A 20,539-nucleotide genomic window follows, 5' to 3' on the forward strand; every position below is an offset into this window, starting at 1 on the left:
CTTACAAAATCATGTGATCAACAACTTTGATAATCTTTTCTTAAAAATTGCTGACACCTATATCGTACTCAGAGCAAGTCACAAAATTATAAAGGAATACACACACACACAGATATGTGTGTGCCCATCCTTTCTAAACTTGAAGTGCTTGTTACGTGGATTAATTGAACTTTCTGAGTCCAGGCTGAATAAAGGCTGCTCAGCCTACTTGTGCAATCTGATTACCTCAATTTGTAATCAATACAGTGATTTAGATGACACAAATAATACCTAGTCGCTCTCCTCCTGCTGGGCTGTTTTAGTTCTGCATGCAGTAGGCAGTGATAAAAAGATTTCATGCCTCATAGTCTATCCTGAATTCCTTTACCAAACCTTATAGTTTTTGAAGATTAAAGAAGAATTAATTTTCACAAATAAAAAAATAAGTTTAATCTTTGATGAAGTAATATCACTGTTTTGAGTATTTGTAGAAATAACCAGGTATAAAATGCTGCTTTTCTTTGGGTTTTAGTAGAATCAGTTCTAAAAAAGTGGGATAAAATGGGGAAAGAGTTTTCTGGTTTTAATCAGTATGTTGACAAAAGGAAAAGTGAAAAGAACAGTCTGTCTCTGGAGATGGCCTTTTAAAATGTTTGGTTTCCTCCCTTTGGTTGCCCATCTTGGGTGGCCCTTGCAGCACTGCTGGGACAGGGTAGTGCAAAAAGCACTGTTTTTGCAGAGCTGCATCCTGACCTAATGAGGGCCGAGACCTGGATGAGTAAGTACAAATGAAAAGTGACATTAGGAGAGAAGGGGTGCAGGGAGAGGGAGGCAGCAAACAAAATAAATCAGGGCATTACTTTTCTTGCCAAATCAAGTAAAACGTCAACCACAGGAATCCTGTAACTCCAGGAAAAGAGAGGAGGAGAGGGAGAGGGAGGGGGAGAGGGAGGGGGAGAGGGAGAGAAACACAATGCTATGGTGACCCCTAGGATGTTGCAAAGGGGAAGCGTATGCTCTGTGTGCTGGGGGACACTTAAGGACTTCAGACTGCGTTGAGGAGAGAAAACATTTCAGCTTCCTGCCTTTTCTTCCTCCAGGCAAATGCCAGATTTGAGGAAAAGATGTATCTATCCCATTAATGTTCATGAGCAAAAGATACTCAGAGGACAGAAGAAAGGCTTGATTTCGAGTCTATGGGAGGACGGGCATCACAGTTCTAATGGCAGGGATGGCTCTTTTTAGTTTCACTGCCTAGACATGGGAAAGGCAAGAACTTGGAGACTCCCTCTCTCTGTTCTCTGCGAAATCACAGCCTTTATTCACAATGCCACGGTACAGTAAGATGGAAAGAAAATACTGACACCAGAATATCATTATGAGAAAGATCACTAAGACCCGACTCTCTCTCAGGCTTAACCACAGACAAACTATATAAGCTGGTTAGGGAATCTCCCTTCTCTCAACCTGTTTCAACATACATACCTGCCTCATGGGGCATGGTGAGAAGTAGATGAGAAAATCCGTGCAAAGCTCTTAGTCTCACACATAATAAGCCCTCAGGACATGTTACGTTTAATAGGTTTAAATTTTAAATTAATTATTTTTGCATTTTACTTTTTAAAAAGCAATACAAATGAAATACTTCAATGTTGCAAAAACATTTGAAAAGTATAAAAGTTCTTACGGTTAAAAAGCCAAATTCTCCCTCCATCTCTAACCTCCATTCTCCCAACAAAACAGAGCTTGACTCTGCCTCGTATAATTCTGGGCCTCACATGTTTTATTTTAATAAACTTATTTTTTATTAGATAAATTTGAGGTTTACAGAAAACTTATGAAGAAAATACAGATTTCCCAAATACTCACTCCTCACACTCAGTTTTCTCTATTATTAAGACTATGCATTAGTGTGGTACCTTAGTTACAAATTGATGAAACAATATTAGTATAATTAGAATATTATCAAAGTTTACATTAGGATAACCATTTGTGTTATACTGTCCTATGTTGTTTTTTTTTTTAATGTTTACTCTTGTGTTCAGTTTGCTAATGCTGCCGTCATGTGAAATACTGGGAATGGATTGGCTTTTATAAAGAGGGTTTATTTGGCTACAAATTTACAGTCTGAAGACCATGAAAATGTCCCAGTTAAGGTATCAACACAAGTATACCCTCACCAAAGGAAGGCCAATGGCATCCAGAAAACCTCTGTTAGCTTGGAAGGCATGTGGTTGACATCTGCTGAAACTGGGTTGTGTTCTAGCTCCTCTCTCAGCTCCTGTGCATTCTTCAAAATGTTGCTTTTGGGGTGTTTTGTCCTCTCTTAGCTTCCCCAAAGCATCAGCAAATGTCTGCTTTCAATGGCCATCTCCAAAATGTGTGTCTCAGCTGCTTGTCAAAATCTCACTCTCAGCTGCTCTGAGGTCCTTCTGTTTGTGAGCTCTTTTATAGGACTCCAGTGACTAAATCAAGACCCACCCTGAATGGGTGTTGTTCATATCTCCATGGAAGTAATCCAATTAAACGTTTCACTCACAGTTGATTGAGTCATATCTCCATGGAAATACTCAAAGGATTCCAACCTAATCAACAGTAATTCATCTGCCCCCTCAAGATTGCATCAAAGAACATGGCGTTGCATCAAAGAACATGGCTGGAACAAACTGGCACATTACACCCACTGGACTCCAAAATAACATGATCTTTCCAGATACAAAATACATTCCTCCCATCAAAATATCACAAAAACTTAAAATATTTCAGTAACAATAGGTAAGTACAAGATCTCATCAAAATCAGTTACAGGTGTGGTCTGTCCTAAGGCTTAATTCTCCTCTAGCTGTGGATCTGTGAAACTTAGAACAAGTTATCTGCTGCCAACATACAAAGGAGGGACAGTCATAGGATAAGTGTTCCCATTGCCATAAGGAGAAACCATAAGGAAAACAGGGTTTAAGGGACCAAAACAGTTCCTAAAATCTGCAGGACAAAATCCATTAGATTTCAAAGTCTGAGAGTCATTTATAGAATGACATTTTATCCTTGGGGCTTGAGAGAGTGGGAGTCCAACCCTTTTTAAGGGCCTTTGAGGCAGCCCTTTTCTCTCCAAACACTGGGGTGAGTGATTCAACATATTCATGCATTGGGGAGACCATCTTCTTGGCCCCACCCTCCTCAAACATCATGGCAGCACCCGGACTCTCTTCCAACTCCAGGACACACTCTCAACCCCTTCAGAACAGTGGGATGGTGGCCAGGCTTTGCCCAAACCCCAGGGAAAGTGCTCCACCCTCTCTGAGGCCTAGGGTGGCAGCACTCTTCCTAAGCATCTAGCTGGAAGGCTCACCCTCTGCGTCTTAGGAAAACTCACCCTTTCCATGTGCATGGGCTGCTCTGCTCTCCCTGACCAAGATCTCTTGACTCCAGACTCAACCTCCATGGCTCTGTCTTTAATATTTCCTTCAATTTGTACCTTCTCCAACCCCTCCAGTCCAGACCAGCAGTGGTTCCTTTTATACAGATCTCACAAAAATTCTATAGGCTTGGCATGCAGTTTACAGGAATGAAAACCATCAGACAATAGGACTTTCCACAAATCCTTTCTGGATAACTCCATCTCCAATCCTGGCTTGTAACTAAAATGGTGGTCGGGTTCCATGTTTGGTTAAATCCTCACATGGAGCTATAGCTTCTGGAGTCTCACTTTTTGGAAGCCCAGAATTTTCCAAACTATCAGTTTCTGGTTTCTTTGTACCCAAGAGTTCATTTCTCAACTTATCTCTGTTCTGTCACATTTTACTATAAGCTGCAAGAAGCCAGGCTACATCCTCCACACATAGTCTAGAGATCTCCTCAGCTGAGTGTCCCAGTTTCATTGCTTTCAAATTCTGCCTTCCATCTGACACCAGAACTCAATTTTGCCAAATTCTCTGCCACTTTAAAACAAAGATTGCCTTTATTCCAGTTTGCAACAACCTATTCACCATTTCTTCTCAAGGCCTCATCGGAAGTATCTTTACAATCCCTATTTCTACAACAGTCTCTTTAATGCAGTCTAGGCCTTTTCTATCAAGCTCCTCAGAATACTTCCAGAATCTTCCCCTTATCCTTTTAAGAAGCTGTTCCAACATGTTTGGTATTTGCAATCTCAGCAGCACCCATTTCTGTGGTACCAAAATCTGTTCTGGTTTGCTAATGCTGCCATTATGCAAAATACCAGAAATGGATTAGCTTTTATAAAGGGGGTTTATTTGGTGACAAATTTACAGTCTAAATGCTATGAAAATGTCCAAATGAAGGAAGGCCAATGGCATCCGGAAAACCTCTGTTAGCTGGGAAGGTACATGGCTGGTGCCTGCTTATCCCAGGTTGTGTTCCAGCTCCTCTCTCAGCTCCTGTGCATTCTTCAAAGTGTCTTTCTTGATGGCAGCCAAGAGAGAGACCTTCATTGGGACATTTTCTTGGCCTTCAGACTGTAGCTTTGTACCCAAATAAATCCCCCTTATAGAAGTCAATAATTTCTGATATTTTGCATAATGGCAGCATTAGCAAACCAGAACAGCTAGTAACATATATATGACCTGAATTTTCTCTTTTTAACCACATTCAAATATGTAATTCAGTGGTGTCAAATACATTCACACTATTGTGCCACCATCCTTTACCAAACACTTTTCCATCACCCCAAACATATACTCTGTTAATCAATTAAGCATTAATTCCCCATTCCCTACCCACATCCTGTCCCCTGGTAACCTATATTCTAGATTGTGACTCTATGAGTTTGCTTATTCTAATTATTTTTTATCAGTGAGACTATACGATATTTGTCCTTTTGTATCTGATTTATTTCACTCAACATGATGTCTTCAAGATTCATCCATGTTGTGGGATGTAGCAGAACATCATTCCTTTTAAGGGCTGAACAACATTCTATTGTATCACATTTGTTTTGTCAACTGTTGATAGACACTCAGTTGCTTCCATCTTTTGGCAATTGTGAATAATGCCACAATGAACATAGGTGTGAAAATGTTTGATTCCCTCCTTTCAATTCTTTGGGGTATATACCTATAAAAGGGGTTGCTGGGTCTTTCTGAGCAAACAACCAAACCATTTTCTATAGCGGCTGCACCATTTTACATTGCCACCAGATCCTCTCCAATACTTGTTATGTCCTATGTTTTTCTTGTGGGTGTGAAACAATTTTTACATGCATTTCCCTAATGGCAAATGATGATAAGCATGTTTACCATGTGCTTATTGGCCATCTGTATATCTTCTTTGCAGAAATGTCTATAAATTATTTTTTGCCCATTTTAAAATTGGGTTGTTTGTCTTTTTATTATTGATTTGTAGGATTTCTTTATTATTCTGCATATTAAATCCTTGCCAGATGTGTGGTTTCTAAATATTTTCCCCACTTCTGTAGGTTGTCCTTTTATTTTCATGATGAATTCTTCTGCCATGGAAAAACTTTTAATTTTAATGAGGTCCCATTTAGCTATTTTTTTTTTCTTTTGTTGCTTGTGCTTTGGTGTGAAGTATAAGAATCCATTGCCTAACACAAGGTCCTGAAGATGCCTCCCTGTTTTTTTCTAGAAATTTTATAGTTTTGGTGTTGATATTTAGTTCTTTTATCCATTTTGAGTTAATTTTTTGTATATGGTATGAGGTAGGAGTCCACTTTCATTCTCTTACATGTGGATAACCAGTATCCCAGCACCATTTGTTGAACAGAGTGTTCTTTCTCCATTGAATGGACTTAGCATCCTTATGAAAAATCAATTGGCCATAGATGTGAGGGTTTATTTCTAAAGTCTCAATTCGATTTCTTTGGTTGCTGTATCTGTCCTTGTACCAGTACCATGCTGTTTTGATTACTGTGGTTTTGTAATAAGTTTGAAAATCAGAACATGAGAGACCTCCAGCTTTGTTCATCTTCAAGATGGTTTTGGCTATTCAGGGCTCCTTACCCTTTCATATAAATTTGATGATTGGCTTTTCTATTTTTGCAAAGAAGGCTGTTAGAATTTTTATTGTAATTGCCTTGAATCTGTAAGTGACTTTGGGTAGAATTTAATCTTAATGATATTTGGTCTTCTAATCCATGAACATAGAATGTCCTTCCATTTATTTAGGTCTTTTTTGATTTCTTGCAGCAATGTTTTCTAGTTTTCCATTTATAAGTTCTTTACAACCTTGGTTCAATTTATTCCTAGATATTTCTTTTAGTTGCTACTGTAAATGAAATTGTTTCCTTGATTGCCTATTCAGGTTGTTCATTACTAATATACTACTGATTTGGGGGTGTTAATCTTGTACCTTGCCACTTTGCAGAACTTGTTTATTAGTTCTAGTAGCTTTACTGTGGACATTTCTGGATTTTCTATATATGGGATCATGTCATCTGCAAGTAGGGAAAGTTTTGCTCTTTCCTTTCCAATTCAGATGCTTTTTATTTCTTTTTCTTACTTAATTGCTCTGGCTAGAATATCCAGTATAATATTGAACAGCATTGGTGACGTGGCAGTAGGCATCCTTGTCTTGTTCCTGATCTTAGAGGGAAAGCTTTCAGATTTTCAATGTTAGTATGATGGTAGTGGTGGGTTTTTCATATATGCCCTTTGTCATGTTGAGGAAGTTTCCTTCTATTCCTAGTTTTCTAAGTATTTGTATCAAGAAGGATATTGGATTTTGTTAAATGACTTTTATGCATCAACCGAGGCTATCATGATGTGGTTTTTTTCCTTTATTCTATTTATGTGGTGTATTACATTCATTGATTTTCTTATATTGAACCACCCTTGCATACTTAGGGTAAATCCCACTTGAGCATGGTGTATAATTCTTTTACTGTGCTGTTGGATTCCGCTTTCTAGTATTTTGTTGAGGATTTTTGCATCTATATTCATAGGGAATATTGGTTTATAATTTTCTTCCCTTTTGCCATCTTTATCTTGCTTTGGTATTAATATGATACTGTTTTCATAGAATGAGGAAGTGTTCCCTCCTCTTTAATATTTTGGAAGAGTTTGTACAAGATGTGTAATTCTTCTTAGAATATTTGGTAAAATTTGCCAGTGAAGCCATTTGGTCCTGAGCTTTCTTTATTGGGAGTTTTTTGATTCCTTATTCAATCTCTTTCCTTGTTATTTGTCTGTTGAGATCTTCTATTTTTTCTTGAGTCAGTGTAGGTTGTTTGTGTTTCTAAAAATTTTTCCATTTTATAAAGGCTATCCAAATTATTACCATACAGTTATTTATAGTGTTCTTTTATAATCTGTGATGGTTAAGTTCATGTGTCAACTTGGCCAAGTGATGGTGCCCAGCTGTCTGGTCAGGCAAGCACTGGGCTAATCATTACTGCAAAGACATTTGTGGCTGGTTTATTAAATCATCAGTCAGTCGATTGCACCTGTGGCTGATTACATCAGTGAAGGGCATGCCTTCAGCAATGAGAGAATTCAATCAGCTGGATTTAATCCAATCAATTGAAGACTTTTAAGGGAGAAGAGAAAGAACTTTCATGTCCTCTTCAGCCAGCCAGCCTTTCCTGGGGAGTTCATCTAGGACCTTCAATGGAGTTGCCAGCTCGCTGCCTGCACTATGGAATTTGGATCCATGCATCCTGCCCTATGGAATTTGGAGTCATGCAGCCCCACAATTGCATGAGACACTCTTATAAAATCTCACATTACTGATATCTCCTGTTGATTCTGTTTCCCTAGAAACATACATAATCTTTTTTTGTGTTTACAGGGCCGGTAGTAATGGCCACCTTTTCTTTTCTGATTTTAGTAATTTGCATCCTCTCCATTTTATTCTCTTTGTCAGTCTAATTAAAGTTTTGTTGATTTTATTGATTTTTTAAAAAAAAATTTTGGTTTTGATGATTCTCTTCATTGTTTTTTTAATCTCTATTTCATTTATATCCATTCTAATCTTTGACATTTCCTTCCTCCTTCTTGCTTTGCCTCTAATTTGTGCTTCATTTTCTAGATCCTCCAGTTGTGAGGTGAGGTTTCTGATTTTAGCTCTTCCTTTTTCTTTAAGTAAACATTTAGAAATATATATTTCCCTCTCATCACTGCCTTTTCTGCATCCCACAAATTTTGATAGGTTGTGTTTTCATTTCCATTCTTCGCAATATGTTTCCCTTGTTATTTCTTCTTTGACTCATTGGTTGTTTAAGAGTGTGTTGTTTTATTTCCACATACATGTGAATTTTCCATTTCTCCCTCTGTTATTGATTTATAGCTTCATTCATTCTTGTTAGAGAATATATATTGTAAGATTTCAATATTTTTAAATTTCTTGAGACTTATGTTGTAAGCTAACATATGGTCTATCCTGGAGAAGCACATGTATTCTGATGCTGTTTGTTGAAGTGTTCTATATGTCTATTAGGTCTAGTTGGTTTATAGTATCATTCAAGTGGTCTATTTCAATATTGATCTCCTGTCTAAATGTTCTCTTCATTATTGAAAATGGTTTATTAGTATAGAACCATCAAGTCCTCCCTTCATACATGTCAGTATTTATATATTTTGTGGCTTTGCTATTGGGTACATATATATTTATAATTGTTATGTTTTCTGTTGAATTGACCCCTTTTTCAGTATATAATGGCCTTCTTTGTCCCTTGTAAAAATGTTTTACTTAAACTTTGTTTTATCCAATATTAGCATAACTACCAGTTCTCTTTGTTTATTATGTGCATGGTATATTTTTTCAATACTTTCACTTCAGTTCCTTGTGTCTTTGAATTTAAAGTGAATCTAGAAGCAGCATATAGTTGCGTTATACTGTTTTATCCACTCTGCCAATATTTGCTTTTGACTGGATAATTTAATTCATTTAGATTTAAAATAACTCCTGGATGCATGACTTTCTTCTGCCATTTTGCTTTTTAGTCCTTTAAGTCTTATGCCTTTTGGTCCTCAGTTCTTCCATTATCAACTAATTTCATATTAATTTGATTTTTGTAGTGTACCATTTTGAGTTTCTTCTCATTTCTTTCTGCAGATATTGTTCCTGATATTTTCTTTGTGATTACCTGGGGGCTTAAATTTAACATCTCAAATTTATAACAATAGCATTTTATTTGATACCAAGTTAACTTCAGTAGCACACACATATACTGTTACTATATTCCTCCATCTCCCAATCTTTTTGTTATACTTGTTACAAATCAACCTTTATTCATTATATGTCCAAAACCATAGATTTATCATTACTTTTTATTTATTCATATTTTAGGACCTGTAAGAAGTAGACAGTGGTATTACATACCAAAAAATGTAAAATAATAGTGCTGGTATTTGTAATTAACTAATTGATTACCTTTACCAGGAGTCTTTATTTCAATCCACTGTCTAAAATCCTTTCTTCTCAGTCTGAAGAACTCCCTTTAGTATTGCTTGTAGGGTAGGTCTAGTGGTGAGAGACTCCCTCAGCTTTTTAAAATCTGGGAATGTCTTAATCTCTCCATCTGACAGATATAAAATTCTTGGTTGGTTTTCTTTCACTACTTTAAATATTACATCCAACTGCCTTCTTGCTTCCATGGTTTCTGATGAGAAATCAAAATTTCATCTTATGGGTAATACTTGAATATACACGTTTCTTTTCTCTTGCAGTTTTCAGAACTATCTCCTTGTTTTTTTCTGGGAATACTCCTCTTTGAGTTTATCCTGTTTAGCGTTCATTGAGATTCTAGAATCTGTACATTCATTTCTTTCATTAAATTTGAGGAGTTTTCTGCCATTGTTTCTTGGATTATCCCTCAGCACTTTTCTTTCTTTCTTCTCCTTCTGGGATTCCTATAACGTATGTATTGGTACACCCGGTGGTGTCACGCAGGTTCTTAGGTTGTGTTCATTTTTTTCATTCTTTTTTTCTTTCTTCTTCAACTGGAATCACTTCAATTGTCTTGTCTTTGAGTTCATTGATTCTTTCTTCTACCAGCGCCAATCTGCTGTTGAAACCTTCTAGGGAATTTGTCATTTCATTTATTGTGGTCTTCAACTCCAATATTTCTGTTTAGTACCTTTTTTAAAATTTCTCTCCCTTTATTGAGATTCTCATATTGTTCATTCATCATTTTCCTGATATAATTTTGTTCTTTATCTTTTGTTTTTTTTTTTTCTTTTATTTCCTTGATAATATCGAGAACCTTTTTTTAAAGTCTTTGTCCAGTATTCCAAAGTCTGGTCTTCTTTGTTGATGGTTTCTGGATTTTTCACTTTTTCCTTTGGGTGAGCATCACTACCTGTTTATTATCTCTTGTAATCTTTTGTTGCACATTGTACACTTTAATATTTGAAAGTGTTGAACTTGGGATTTAGACCATGAGCTGTCTGTTCCTTAAGTTTGTACCCAGCTAGTTATATGTAGAGATTTCCTTGAGTGCCAGGGGCTAACAAAGACAAATCCACCAATTAAAAAAACACCTTTCACAGTCTTCATAAATTGGCTCTGTGTTGGTTCATACTCTCTTTCAGAATTTAGCCCTCCTATCAAGAAGGTTCTGCCCAAGATGAAACTGACATGCCTGGTCCTCTCTGTTTTCTGATAATGTGTCTTATCATAGTTTTTTGCTTGCTTCTGGCCTTAGGAATTTCCCCATTTATAGGAATTGAATGTCCCATTTAATTTCTATGAAATAGACTTTTTCCCTCTCCTAGGTGCTCTAATTGTTTGTCTTAAAGCAGGTAATCCTTTGCCCCAGGCCACTTTGACTTAATTGTTTCTTACACTGCTTTAGCTGTCTATAAGCTAGTTTCCTGGTTCAGTTTTCAGACTGCCACTGGATAGATTGGCACTGACATACAAGCACTGCATATGTGCTTCCTTCAGAATAGACCCAAGGACCCACAAAGGAGGGATGGGCTAGCTCCATACTTGTATTAGTCAGGGTTCTCTAGGGAAACAAAAACAATAGGAGATATCTGTAAATATGAGATTTTATAAAAGTGTCTCACACAAATGTAGGGATGCATGAATCAAAATTCCATAGGGCATATGCATGAGTCCAAATTCCATAGGGCAAATGCACAAGTCTAAATTCTGTAGGGTGGTCACATGAGCTGGCAACTCCACTGAAGGTCTTCGGTGAACTCCCCAGGAGAGGCTGGCTGGCTGAAGAAGAAGTGAAAGTTCTCTCTTCTCCCTTAACAGTCTTCAACTGATTGGATTAAATCAAGCTGATTGGATTCTCTCATTGCAAAAGACACTCCCTTAGTTGATCATAGATGTAATCAGTCACAGAAGCAATCAATTGACTGATGATTTAATAAATCAACCTTCTGGTTTATTAACCAGCCACAAAATGTCCTTGAAGTATTCTTTAGGCCAGTGCTTGCTTGACTAGACAACTGGGCACCATCACCTGGCCAAGTTGACACACAAACCTAAACCACCACAATACTGCATGAGCCTGGGATTGGGGGCACAGGCAGCAAGGGTGCAAGGAGTGTCTCACTATTTTTAAATATGTGTTTCCTTTATTCAGCACTTGTCCAGTTATTGCAGCCCTTTAACTGTTTTCCAGAGTTCTGAGGAAGATGGCTTTGCCAGGTTTTTTAGTTTTTCAGAGATTCTGTGGGAGAACAGCACCTGGATCATTATGCTGCCACCTTGGTTGACTGGAAGCTATAACATCCTGGGCTTCTTATTTTTAATGTGTACAGTGGGGATAATGCTAAAAATTATTTCAAAGGAGTGTTAAGTGTTTGGAATAGTGCCTGGCACTCGCATTATCTCTTCAGTGAGAAAAGATAGATACTCAATGTCTAAGTTCTATTCCATTCTAAAATTACGTACAGTAATTTACAAACCATCACCTACTCAAAAATACACAAAAATATGGACAGCTTCAAGAGTCTAAATTTTATAAATTTTGTAACTGGAAGGCACTGTGTACAGATAATCTATTGCAAACTACATTATCTAGTACAGAAATCCTTTCTGCAAATTCTACAATGTGTTGTCATTCACTCTATGAGCATCCTGAATGAAGGGTAACACCTCTCAGGATGACCCAGTACATTACTGGAAACTCCTTTAGATTACAAAGTTCTTTATGTTGAATAAACAGCCACCTCCTGATAACTTCTGATTGGTAACTTCCATGTAGTCTCTTTCCCTTGCTGGACACAATGGAGGACACTAAAATACAAAATCACCATGTTGATTGTGTTTTTGCCTTTGGATTTTGAGTATCCAAAGAAGGAGATTCTCTCAATAAATTTCTTCTCTCTTCCCTAGGACAATCTCTACAGAAAAACATACATTCCATTAAGCACTTAAAATAAGTGGAATCTGTTTTCTAGTTTTCACATTAATAGCATACTAAATCAAGAATTTATGAGATTAAAACTAACCTTAGGAAATTAAGAAGTCTGGCAACTTTACGAAATTAATAAATCTGTCTTTACTATGTGATATGAGATTATGGGATAAAACTTAGTAATGGCTTTTTTTTCTCATTTTGTTAATTTAGAGAAAGTATAATAAAAGCTTAATAGAGTATTTCTAGGATTCGCCCTCAAGGAGAAAGGTTGGATAAATGGATAATGACTTCCAAAACCTGAAATGACAATTTAGATTTGATGAGAAGGTTTATGATGTCATGCCAGGAAAAAAATAATTTCACTATAAAGGTCCCACAATTCATGCACATTAGCGATCAAAAGAGTAGTTGCTGATGTAAATGTATTGACAGGTACTAATAACATATAATGATTAATAATAAATTACTGACTTCTATCTTCTTTAGGGGCTTCTTAAAATTAAATAGATGTTGTGAGTGTACTAAAGTGGTATGTTTCTCCTATTTACACTTTAATTCCCAAGCATTAAATCTTTCTATTATGACAAACAAATCACTCAGACAAAAAAAATTCCTCAAGAGTTAAGTTAAGGAATTTGGAAGACTTGATATCAGATTGGCAGCAAAGAGGCCACAACTGGAATAAAGGATTGAAATAGATGAGAATAGGTTAGAGGATGGCAAATGATGATATGTTTGGCCAATTCAAATGGACCATTTAGGTGTGAATATGAAAGAAAGTGCAAGTAAAAACCAGTGGAATTCAGTATCCTGGAAACATAACACTGAATAAAGCATACAGTCTGTAGGTACCTAGAATGCTTTTGTTGTTTATTGCTATATACCCAGTGCCTAGCACAATGCCTGATACCATAGTGGATGCTTAGTAATTACTGTGTGAGTGAATGAATGAATGAATGAATGTGTGAGAAACAAGTAGGCCACAGGAGGGAAAGTGTCAGGGTGTTGGGAAGCTCAATTTTGATATAAAGACAGGACATATTAAATTGGCTGATGTTTCTGGCAGTCTAGATGTGAGGTATCATGGGCAAGACGCTAGTAATAGGGGTAAATTAAAAGAGGCCATTCAACATATGTAGAATGAATAAATAAGAAGTTATCACTGAGAATATGTGCAAAGGGTATCTTTGCAATCCTTCTGACTGTATGTGGGGGACAAAAAGTTATGATACAGTAAGGATCTGGGGAATTTATAGAAGAGCAAAAAGTAGAAGGACATCTGATTTTGTGATGCTGAGTTTTAAGGGATGATGGTGTTGGTGTGGCCTGTACCTAAGGGAAAAGCAGCACAGATACATGACTCATTAACAGTAGCTGGACACCAACAGATGGTCATTTAATAGAGATGAGAGGCACATGAGACAGCAGGAAAAGGACCTGCTGAAAACTATAATTTAAAGGATAGAAGATTCCAAAGACTTGAATGCTGAACCCAGGAGAGTTACAAGGAGAAGAAATGACCCCTAAAATTACAAGCACCTCACAGTTAAAACTGAATATTGTAGTTTTTGTTTTCTCAGAGAGGGCTGTAGTGACCTAGGAAAAGTATATGCCAACAGAAGTAAAATTGCTATCATAGAATCCAAAATCTTAAAAGAGAGCAATGAACCAAAGCATATTTTCTCCCTGGGTTGCTATAAGCTGTTTCCAATTCACAGATTTATCAATGAACATACTGTAACTGTGCAGCCTCTATCTCACTATTGAATTATTTAAATACCAATTTCTTTTAATACATGTGAAAAAGCTGTTTGAAAGCTATATTTTTCAAATTTAGTGCACTGCCCTATGGAGGACAGTTTTATAAACAGAAAAAGATATATTAGCTTATACATACATAATAGTGATAAGCCTAAGATAACACAGAGCAATTTCCCATCAAAATAATAAGCTTACCTGGGAGACGTAGATATACTTGCTGGTCCTTATCAGGGGAATAATAGACTTGCTGCACTCAGTTATGTTGATTCAACATGCGTGAGTGTGTAAAACATTTCTGTGTGCAAAGGAAAATTATTGCAATAAACTGCCTCATTTAGATCCTTTAAATATTTGTAATAAATTTATTTCACTACTTGAATGCCTTATATAAAATTATATTATTAAATCATTCAAGATTTCACCGATTTAGGGGGTAATTGCTGAATTTTAACGTAGGTATAGATTAACCAGGTTCTTCTGGAGTTTGTAAATATAGTGCCTTAGACACTTTGACTTGGTAGCACCTTTGCTACAGGTAAAATGAGGGTACAAGTGGGTGACAAATAATATCATTCTATTATACTTGTACTAGCTTGGTTATATAATAAATATAGCCAAAATGAGAACCTTTAAAAATAAACTCTGGATGTGTACTTCTCTAGATAAATAAATCACTAATCAAAATCATTTTTACTTCAGATGGTATATTTATAATAAAAGATGCATGTTAAGGGAGCACTTGTACATCAAAAATTTGCTGGACCATGAACAATGGCCAGATCATAGCAAATAAGGGACAGTCTTGAAGTCTCCCTTCTCTCCATGAAGGAGTGTTCCAGTTTTGCTAGTGCTGCTGTTATGCAAAATACCACAAATGGATTGGTTTTTATAAAGGGGACTTAAGAAGTTACAAATTTACAGTTCTAAGGCCATAAAAGTGTCCAGACTAAGGCATCAACAGATGATACCTTCACTGAAGAATGGCCAATGGCGTCCAGAAAGCCTGTCAGCTGGGAAGGCACGTGGCTGGCATCTGTTGATCCCAGGTTGTATTCCAGCTCCACTCTCAACTCCTGTGTGTTCTTGGTTCTTTCTCCCAGGATATTTCTCTCTAAGTGCCTGGGAGTCCTGTCTTAGAGTAGCCTGGAGCAAACTCTGGGCTTCAACTTGCAGCTAAACGTTCTTCTGTCTGCATCTCCAAGTATCTCTAAGCGTCAGTGTCAGCAAGTGTCTGGGCCTGTGTGGCTCTTTTAAAGGACTCCAGTAAACTAATCAAGATCCACCCTGAATGGGCAGGGCCAAATCTCCATGGAAACATTTAATCAAGAGGTCACACCCTAATCAAAAACATTAATCAACCTGCCACCACAAGATTGCATTAAAGAATATGGCTTTTTCTGAGGGACACAATATATCCAAACCAGCACAAAAAGGTATTATGGCTAGGCCTATAAAATTCTCCCCTGTTAACTTTGAACAACATTGTGAAACCTGTTTTGTGTCCTCCACTGTGTTGTGTAATCTTGTAGGATTTCTTAAAGGATTTTGCATCCAGTCTTTGGATACAAGGAGACTGTCATTCAAAAGACATCCTAAATTGAGGCTACCAGATGTTTTACCCCCACAGTAAATCAGAGAACAAGGATAATTTGAATATTCTGCATATATTTACATATCAGTGTCAAAAGTTCCTAACTCCAATTATGTAAAATAAAATTAATTATTGCCTCTACTGCAAAGCCCATATTCAAACCCAGTATTCAGGGCATGACAGCCCTCAAGATCCCTAGCATATATTGAAGCCAATTAGTTTGATTTCATCTGGGAATAGGGCTAGGCAGCCTACCTGTATTAAGAAGATAGACACTCAAACATGGGGAGGCAGAATCTGGGGAGAGAGACTCAAAGCTGCTTTGCCCTGAGCTTCTGTGTTGTATTATTTTTCCCGGTGAAAATTGCAATTGCACATATTTACACATCCTGCATATTCCTACACACATGCAAATACTTTCTTGTTGTTCCTGTGTTCTGTTGGTGAATGAGTGATGTTCTTGGTTAGGTTGCTTATTCTAGTTCCTTGAAGCAGCAGAGAACAAATATACCTTCTTGGTGTTAAAACTACTGTGTTTTCCCACCTCTGCATTACCACACTGTGTGCTGCCAGGAAATCCCTTTCCTTTCCCTTACCTGCCTTTAGAAATTCTTCTAATCAGCCCTCAGAATCAGTATGATCAAACTATTAACAGCTTAGGCTTTGTAGTCAGACAGAGCTTGTTTTAAATTTCACATTTGCTTAGGTGGCCTTGGTTAAGTTGTTGCCTGCTTTGAGGTCGGGATTTCTTGTGCATTCATTAAAAAGTGAAATATTTCGTCTCCGAGGGCTGTTGCAAAGATTAAATAAAATGTCATTGCTAAATGCCAAAACTTAGTTTTTATCAAAAAAAAAAAAAAAAAAAAAAAAACCATATTCATTCCTCTTTCCTTAAGTCTCAGTCCAGGTGTTAGTCCAGTGAGCAGTCTCCCTGTGGACTCAGGGGTAATAGGGTGCCACCCCCTATTACCTATTAAGAGAGGTGCCTTTATAACCTCTCTTCTCACATTATACTGCACTTGTTTGCTAAGAGTGCCCTGAGGGCCTAACATCTAATAGGCCCTCCTTCAGTGGCTGCTGAATTGTGGAAGGTGGTAAGGATGACCACAGGAAGGTGCAAGACATAGCAGGATGCATATTACTCAAAATTGTGGAAACTTAATCCACAAGCAGGCATCTCATCTCCCTCTGCAAAGTAATTTGATGAGGGCTTTACTTCAGAGTAGCTAGAAGTATTGAGATAATTACAGCATCCATTAACAAATTGGAGGAGGCTATGCCCCAATCTCTCTGGTCCCTGTCCTCCTGGCAAGGGTAAAATTGAGAGGTCAGCTTGGGAGTATCAGTGGAATTGAGAGATGTCTATGAGTGCCATATGAAATTAACCCAGGGGAAAACCCTGGGGAAGCTCTGTGTATTTCATCTGGATTAGTCAGGCAGTACACTGGCACAGACCAACTTTAAGTGGATACAGCTCTTAGTATATGTACATCTATCTCAAAATTTCCTAATAATGTGCTTACCTTAAGAAGCAAAGCTATTTCACTCTAGCTAGTCCACCAGTGGTGTCTTAACTAGGATGTACCAATAGGTGCACCAGATGATCTATTGGGCTGGGAGAAAAGAAATTAAAGCTTGTATTTATATTAGTATTTACCTCATTCTTTTTAAATTTCTATTTGCCTGTGTTTTATTATGTGCAATATAGTAGAATATGTATATAATCTATAAATGTGTAAACTTATATAGGGGACTCCATGTTTGTTTGTTGATGGGGTAAAGATGGTTTGAGTGACTAATACAGTTTTCCCTTTCCTTTCCTAGACTGTTGTGTACTTGCTAGACAAAGCTAACTTCAGCATGCTCAAGAGGAAGCAGAGTTCCAGGGTGGAAGCCCAGCCAGTTACTGACTTTGGTCCTGATGAGTCTCTCTCAGACAACGCTGACATACTCTGGATTAACAAGCCAGTAAGCTTCTTTTTTGAAGTATGGAGAAGCACATATTGATACAAGGGAAATTTGATGAATATGAATCACAAGTCATGTACGCTTGGCTTTGCAATGTCTCTCTGAGCTGCAGTGGAGTAGGATGAGTCTTGGAGTCTGGAAGTTGAGAACAAATGAATTGAAAATGAGGTGTCGCTGTGACTTACTCACATGGGAACATATGCAAGGCACTCAGGTTCCCTCCCCTCCCTCATCTGCACACACTGTCCCAGAGTCACATGGTGTATGGACAGTACTACTTCTCAGGCTGATCCAAAGCTGTAGTTCAAGAAGAGTAACCTAGTCTTAACAAGCTTCCTTTACTCATAGTTTGCAACATGCATGAATCTGTGAGAAGATATTCAAATATTTGGAATTAAAGGTCTCCTTCTGAGGTGCATGCTTTGACTAAAAGTAAAGGTTAATGAGATATTAGATAGTGTCTTTGAAGGACTTTGTAATTTTCTCTGATGAGAAAGTTGATAAGAACTAAAGGGGGAAGATCTGCTATAGCAGGTGTCATATACTAGACAGTATAGCAACTAGAACTAAGCTGAAATGGCATATTAACAGGTCTTGGAAACTCAATTCTACAATACAAAGTAGGATCAACTTAATGATTAAACTCATAGTGGAGGCTGAGGTAATGAAATGAAAGGAACTGCTACCTCCCTCAATGTTTCCCAAATTATGATAAAAATCATCTGCTTCACCTCCTTGCCCTTCCTGATTCTTTCTTCTTTGAATCTTCCCTTTAGACTACTTCCCCAGCCTACTCAATTTCTTTCTACGACCCAGATTTTCTTACATTACCCTTCTGCCCTACTGTCAATGAAACATCCCTATTGCTTACATTGTAATGTTAAATACTAATGTTAGTATTGTGTTCAAGGCCCTTTATTCTTGGGGTCTCCCCTGCCAGGGACACCCCCTTTCCTATATCTATACACCACATGCTTGAGCCTCATCAGGTGACTTCTTGTTCCTCCAAGTTCTCTAGCTTGTTCACATTTGCTTCCTTTGCTCATGTTGTTCCTTTGCCTGGAAAGCCCTTTCCCAGCTCCTCTGGAGTCAAACCTTCTTCATCCAGTAAGTCCAGCTCAGATGTCACCCATGCCCCAAGTCTCCTCTGAAAGGCTCCTCGTTTCACTCTCCCCACCACAGACAGAATGAACCTTTCCTCTCTGTAGCAATTATTTGATTTTGTATTTGCCTATAAATATAATATATATACACATGTACATACACACATACGTTTTGTTTATTAGACTGTGAAGTAGATATGGATCAGAACTATGTTGTTTCCATTTTTATGCCCTCAGAGAGCAACATAATTCTGACACATAGTAGGCCTTCAATTCATGTATAGAGAATTGAATGATACAGAGGACAAACCACGAACTTTTGTTAGTGTCCACCATATAGATAGTTTTCTGGGAAATTCTGAAGAAACTGGTAATCTAGATGTCAGCCATGAGTCACTTACTAAAATATGAATGCTTAATTTTTAATTATTTCTTCAGATTTTAAAACTCACATTTGTGATGGAAGAGCCCATCCTTTGAAGCTCTTTTGTGTAATTAGATCCTTTATGTTGGAAGTCCAGAGGGGGCTAAATTCACACATTGATGTTTTTTGAAGCACTTCCAAATGGCATGAAAAGAACATTAAATCTTAAAATCAATTGAATTACCAGTGATGTATGTTATGGGATTAGTAGCATTATTTCTTCATGCAAATATCATAAATGTCAGATAAATATTACAATCTGCTTACCAGCTTGTAAGAGTGTGACTCTTAAAATTCTTAGTCTTTTCTATTTTTTTTAATCTTAGATGCTTACTGATATTCATAGCTGCAGACACCATGTCCATCTACTAAAAGAAAATTAAAACATCCATTTACAGGGGGAGCATAAAGATTAATAAGACTTCATATATGCCTAGAATAAGTAATAAATAAAATATTTAAATTATGTTTAAGAATTGGGTCGCTTTTCACTGTGCTGGAATAGTTAACTACTAATATTAATTGTGTGGGCTTAGCATGTAGATTCAAGTAAGTATTTTTTATCCCAGTTATTAATCTTAATAATAAAGTGATATGTGTAAATGATTATTCTTCCTACACATGTACACAAACACACTTATCTTTTAAATTTCTACTTCTTTATGTTGGAGTTAAGGAAAAATCTTCAGATAGCTGGTATGCAGCTACTGTTGCACAGATATGCCTAGTAAAGATTTGGAAGCAATGTCTGGACTGAATTTGTATAAAATGTGTTCTCCAAAATAAAGGTGAAAGTCCATTTATTATCTTTTTAACATGTGAGATGAGATAAGGTTTAAAAACTGAATGTTTGTACAAGATAATACATATAAGTTATAAATAGAAAGAAACTTTACATAGGGGAACTGTTATGTATCAATCCATTTAAAAAACATTTGTGATATACTAGGATAGGCCATTGTGCCTCTACATATTGAAGAAGTTACTGTAAAGGTAATACGATCCCAGACTCTAAGTGCTCATAGTATATTTAAAAAGCATAAAAATAAGAGCAAATCAAGTTTCTACAGGAGTATACTTATACATATTCTAATGAATCAGGATCTTCCTACCTGTGTCCTTATGTACTAGAAAGTATTAGAGACTTTGGGGTAGCCTAACTGGGTTCAAATTAGGCTTTGACTTTTATTAAGGCATGAACATGGAAAAATCTCTTAACCTTTCTGAGTCTCAATGTGTTTATGTGGAATTTAGGTTGCTTTGAAAATGTGAAAATATTTAGCACATTACACACGCTTAATAAACATCAGTTTCCTTCTTCCTTGCCTCTATAGTAGTAGAATACTTTCAGTATTATGTTTTCCACATAGGGTGGTTCACACTACAGATTTAAGAGATGATTTTATGGTGTCAAA

General features: G+C 37.0%; 1 protein-coding gene across 3 annotated transcripts in view; it reads left to right on the plus strand.

Annotated features, from left to right (window-relative positions):
* Nucleotides 1-20,539, plus strand: part of NALCN (sodium leak channel, non-selective) — a 373,030-nt gene that overhangs the window by 22,613 nt on the left and 329,878 nt on the right. For all 3 annotated transcript variants that reach the window (XM_037800332.1, XM_037800333.1, XM_037800334.1), the window contains exon 2: nucleotides 17,454-17,597. In XM_037800332.1, coding sequence (XP_037656260.1) covers nucleotides 17,490-17,597 — 108 coding nt within the window. In that variant the 5' untranslated portion in view covers nucleotides 17,454-17,489. The remainder of the gene's footprint in view (nucleotides 1-17,453; nucleotides 17,598-20,539) is intronic.

Source organism: Choloepus didactylus, chromosome 12, assembly GCF_015220235.1.
Source record: "Choloepus didactylus isolate mChoDid1 chromosome 12, mChoDid1.pri, whole genome shotgun sequence".
In the NCBI taxonomy this organism is placed as follows: domain Eukaryota; kingdom Metazoa; phylum Chordata; class Mammalia; order Pilosa; family Megalonychidae; genus Choloepus; species Choloepus didactylus.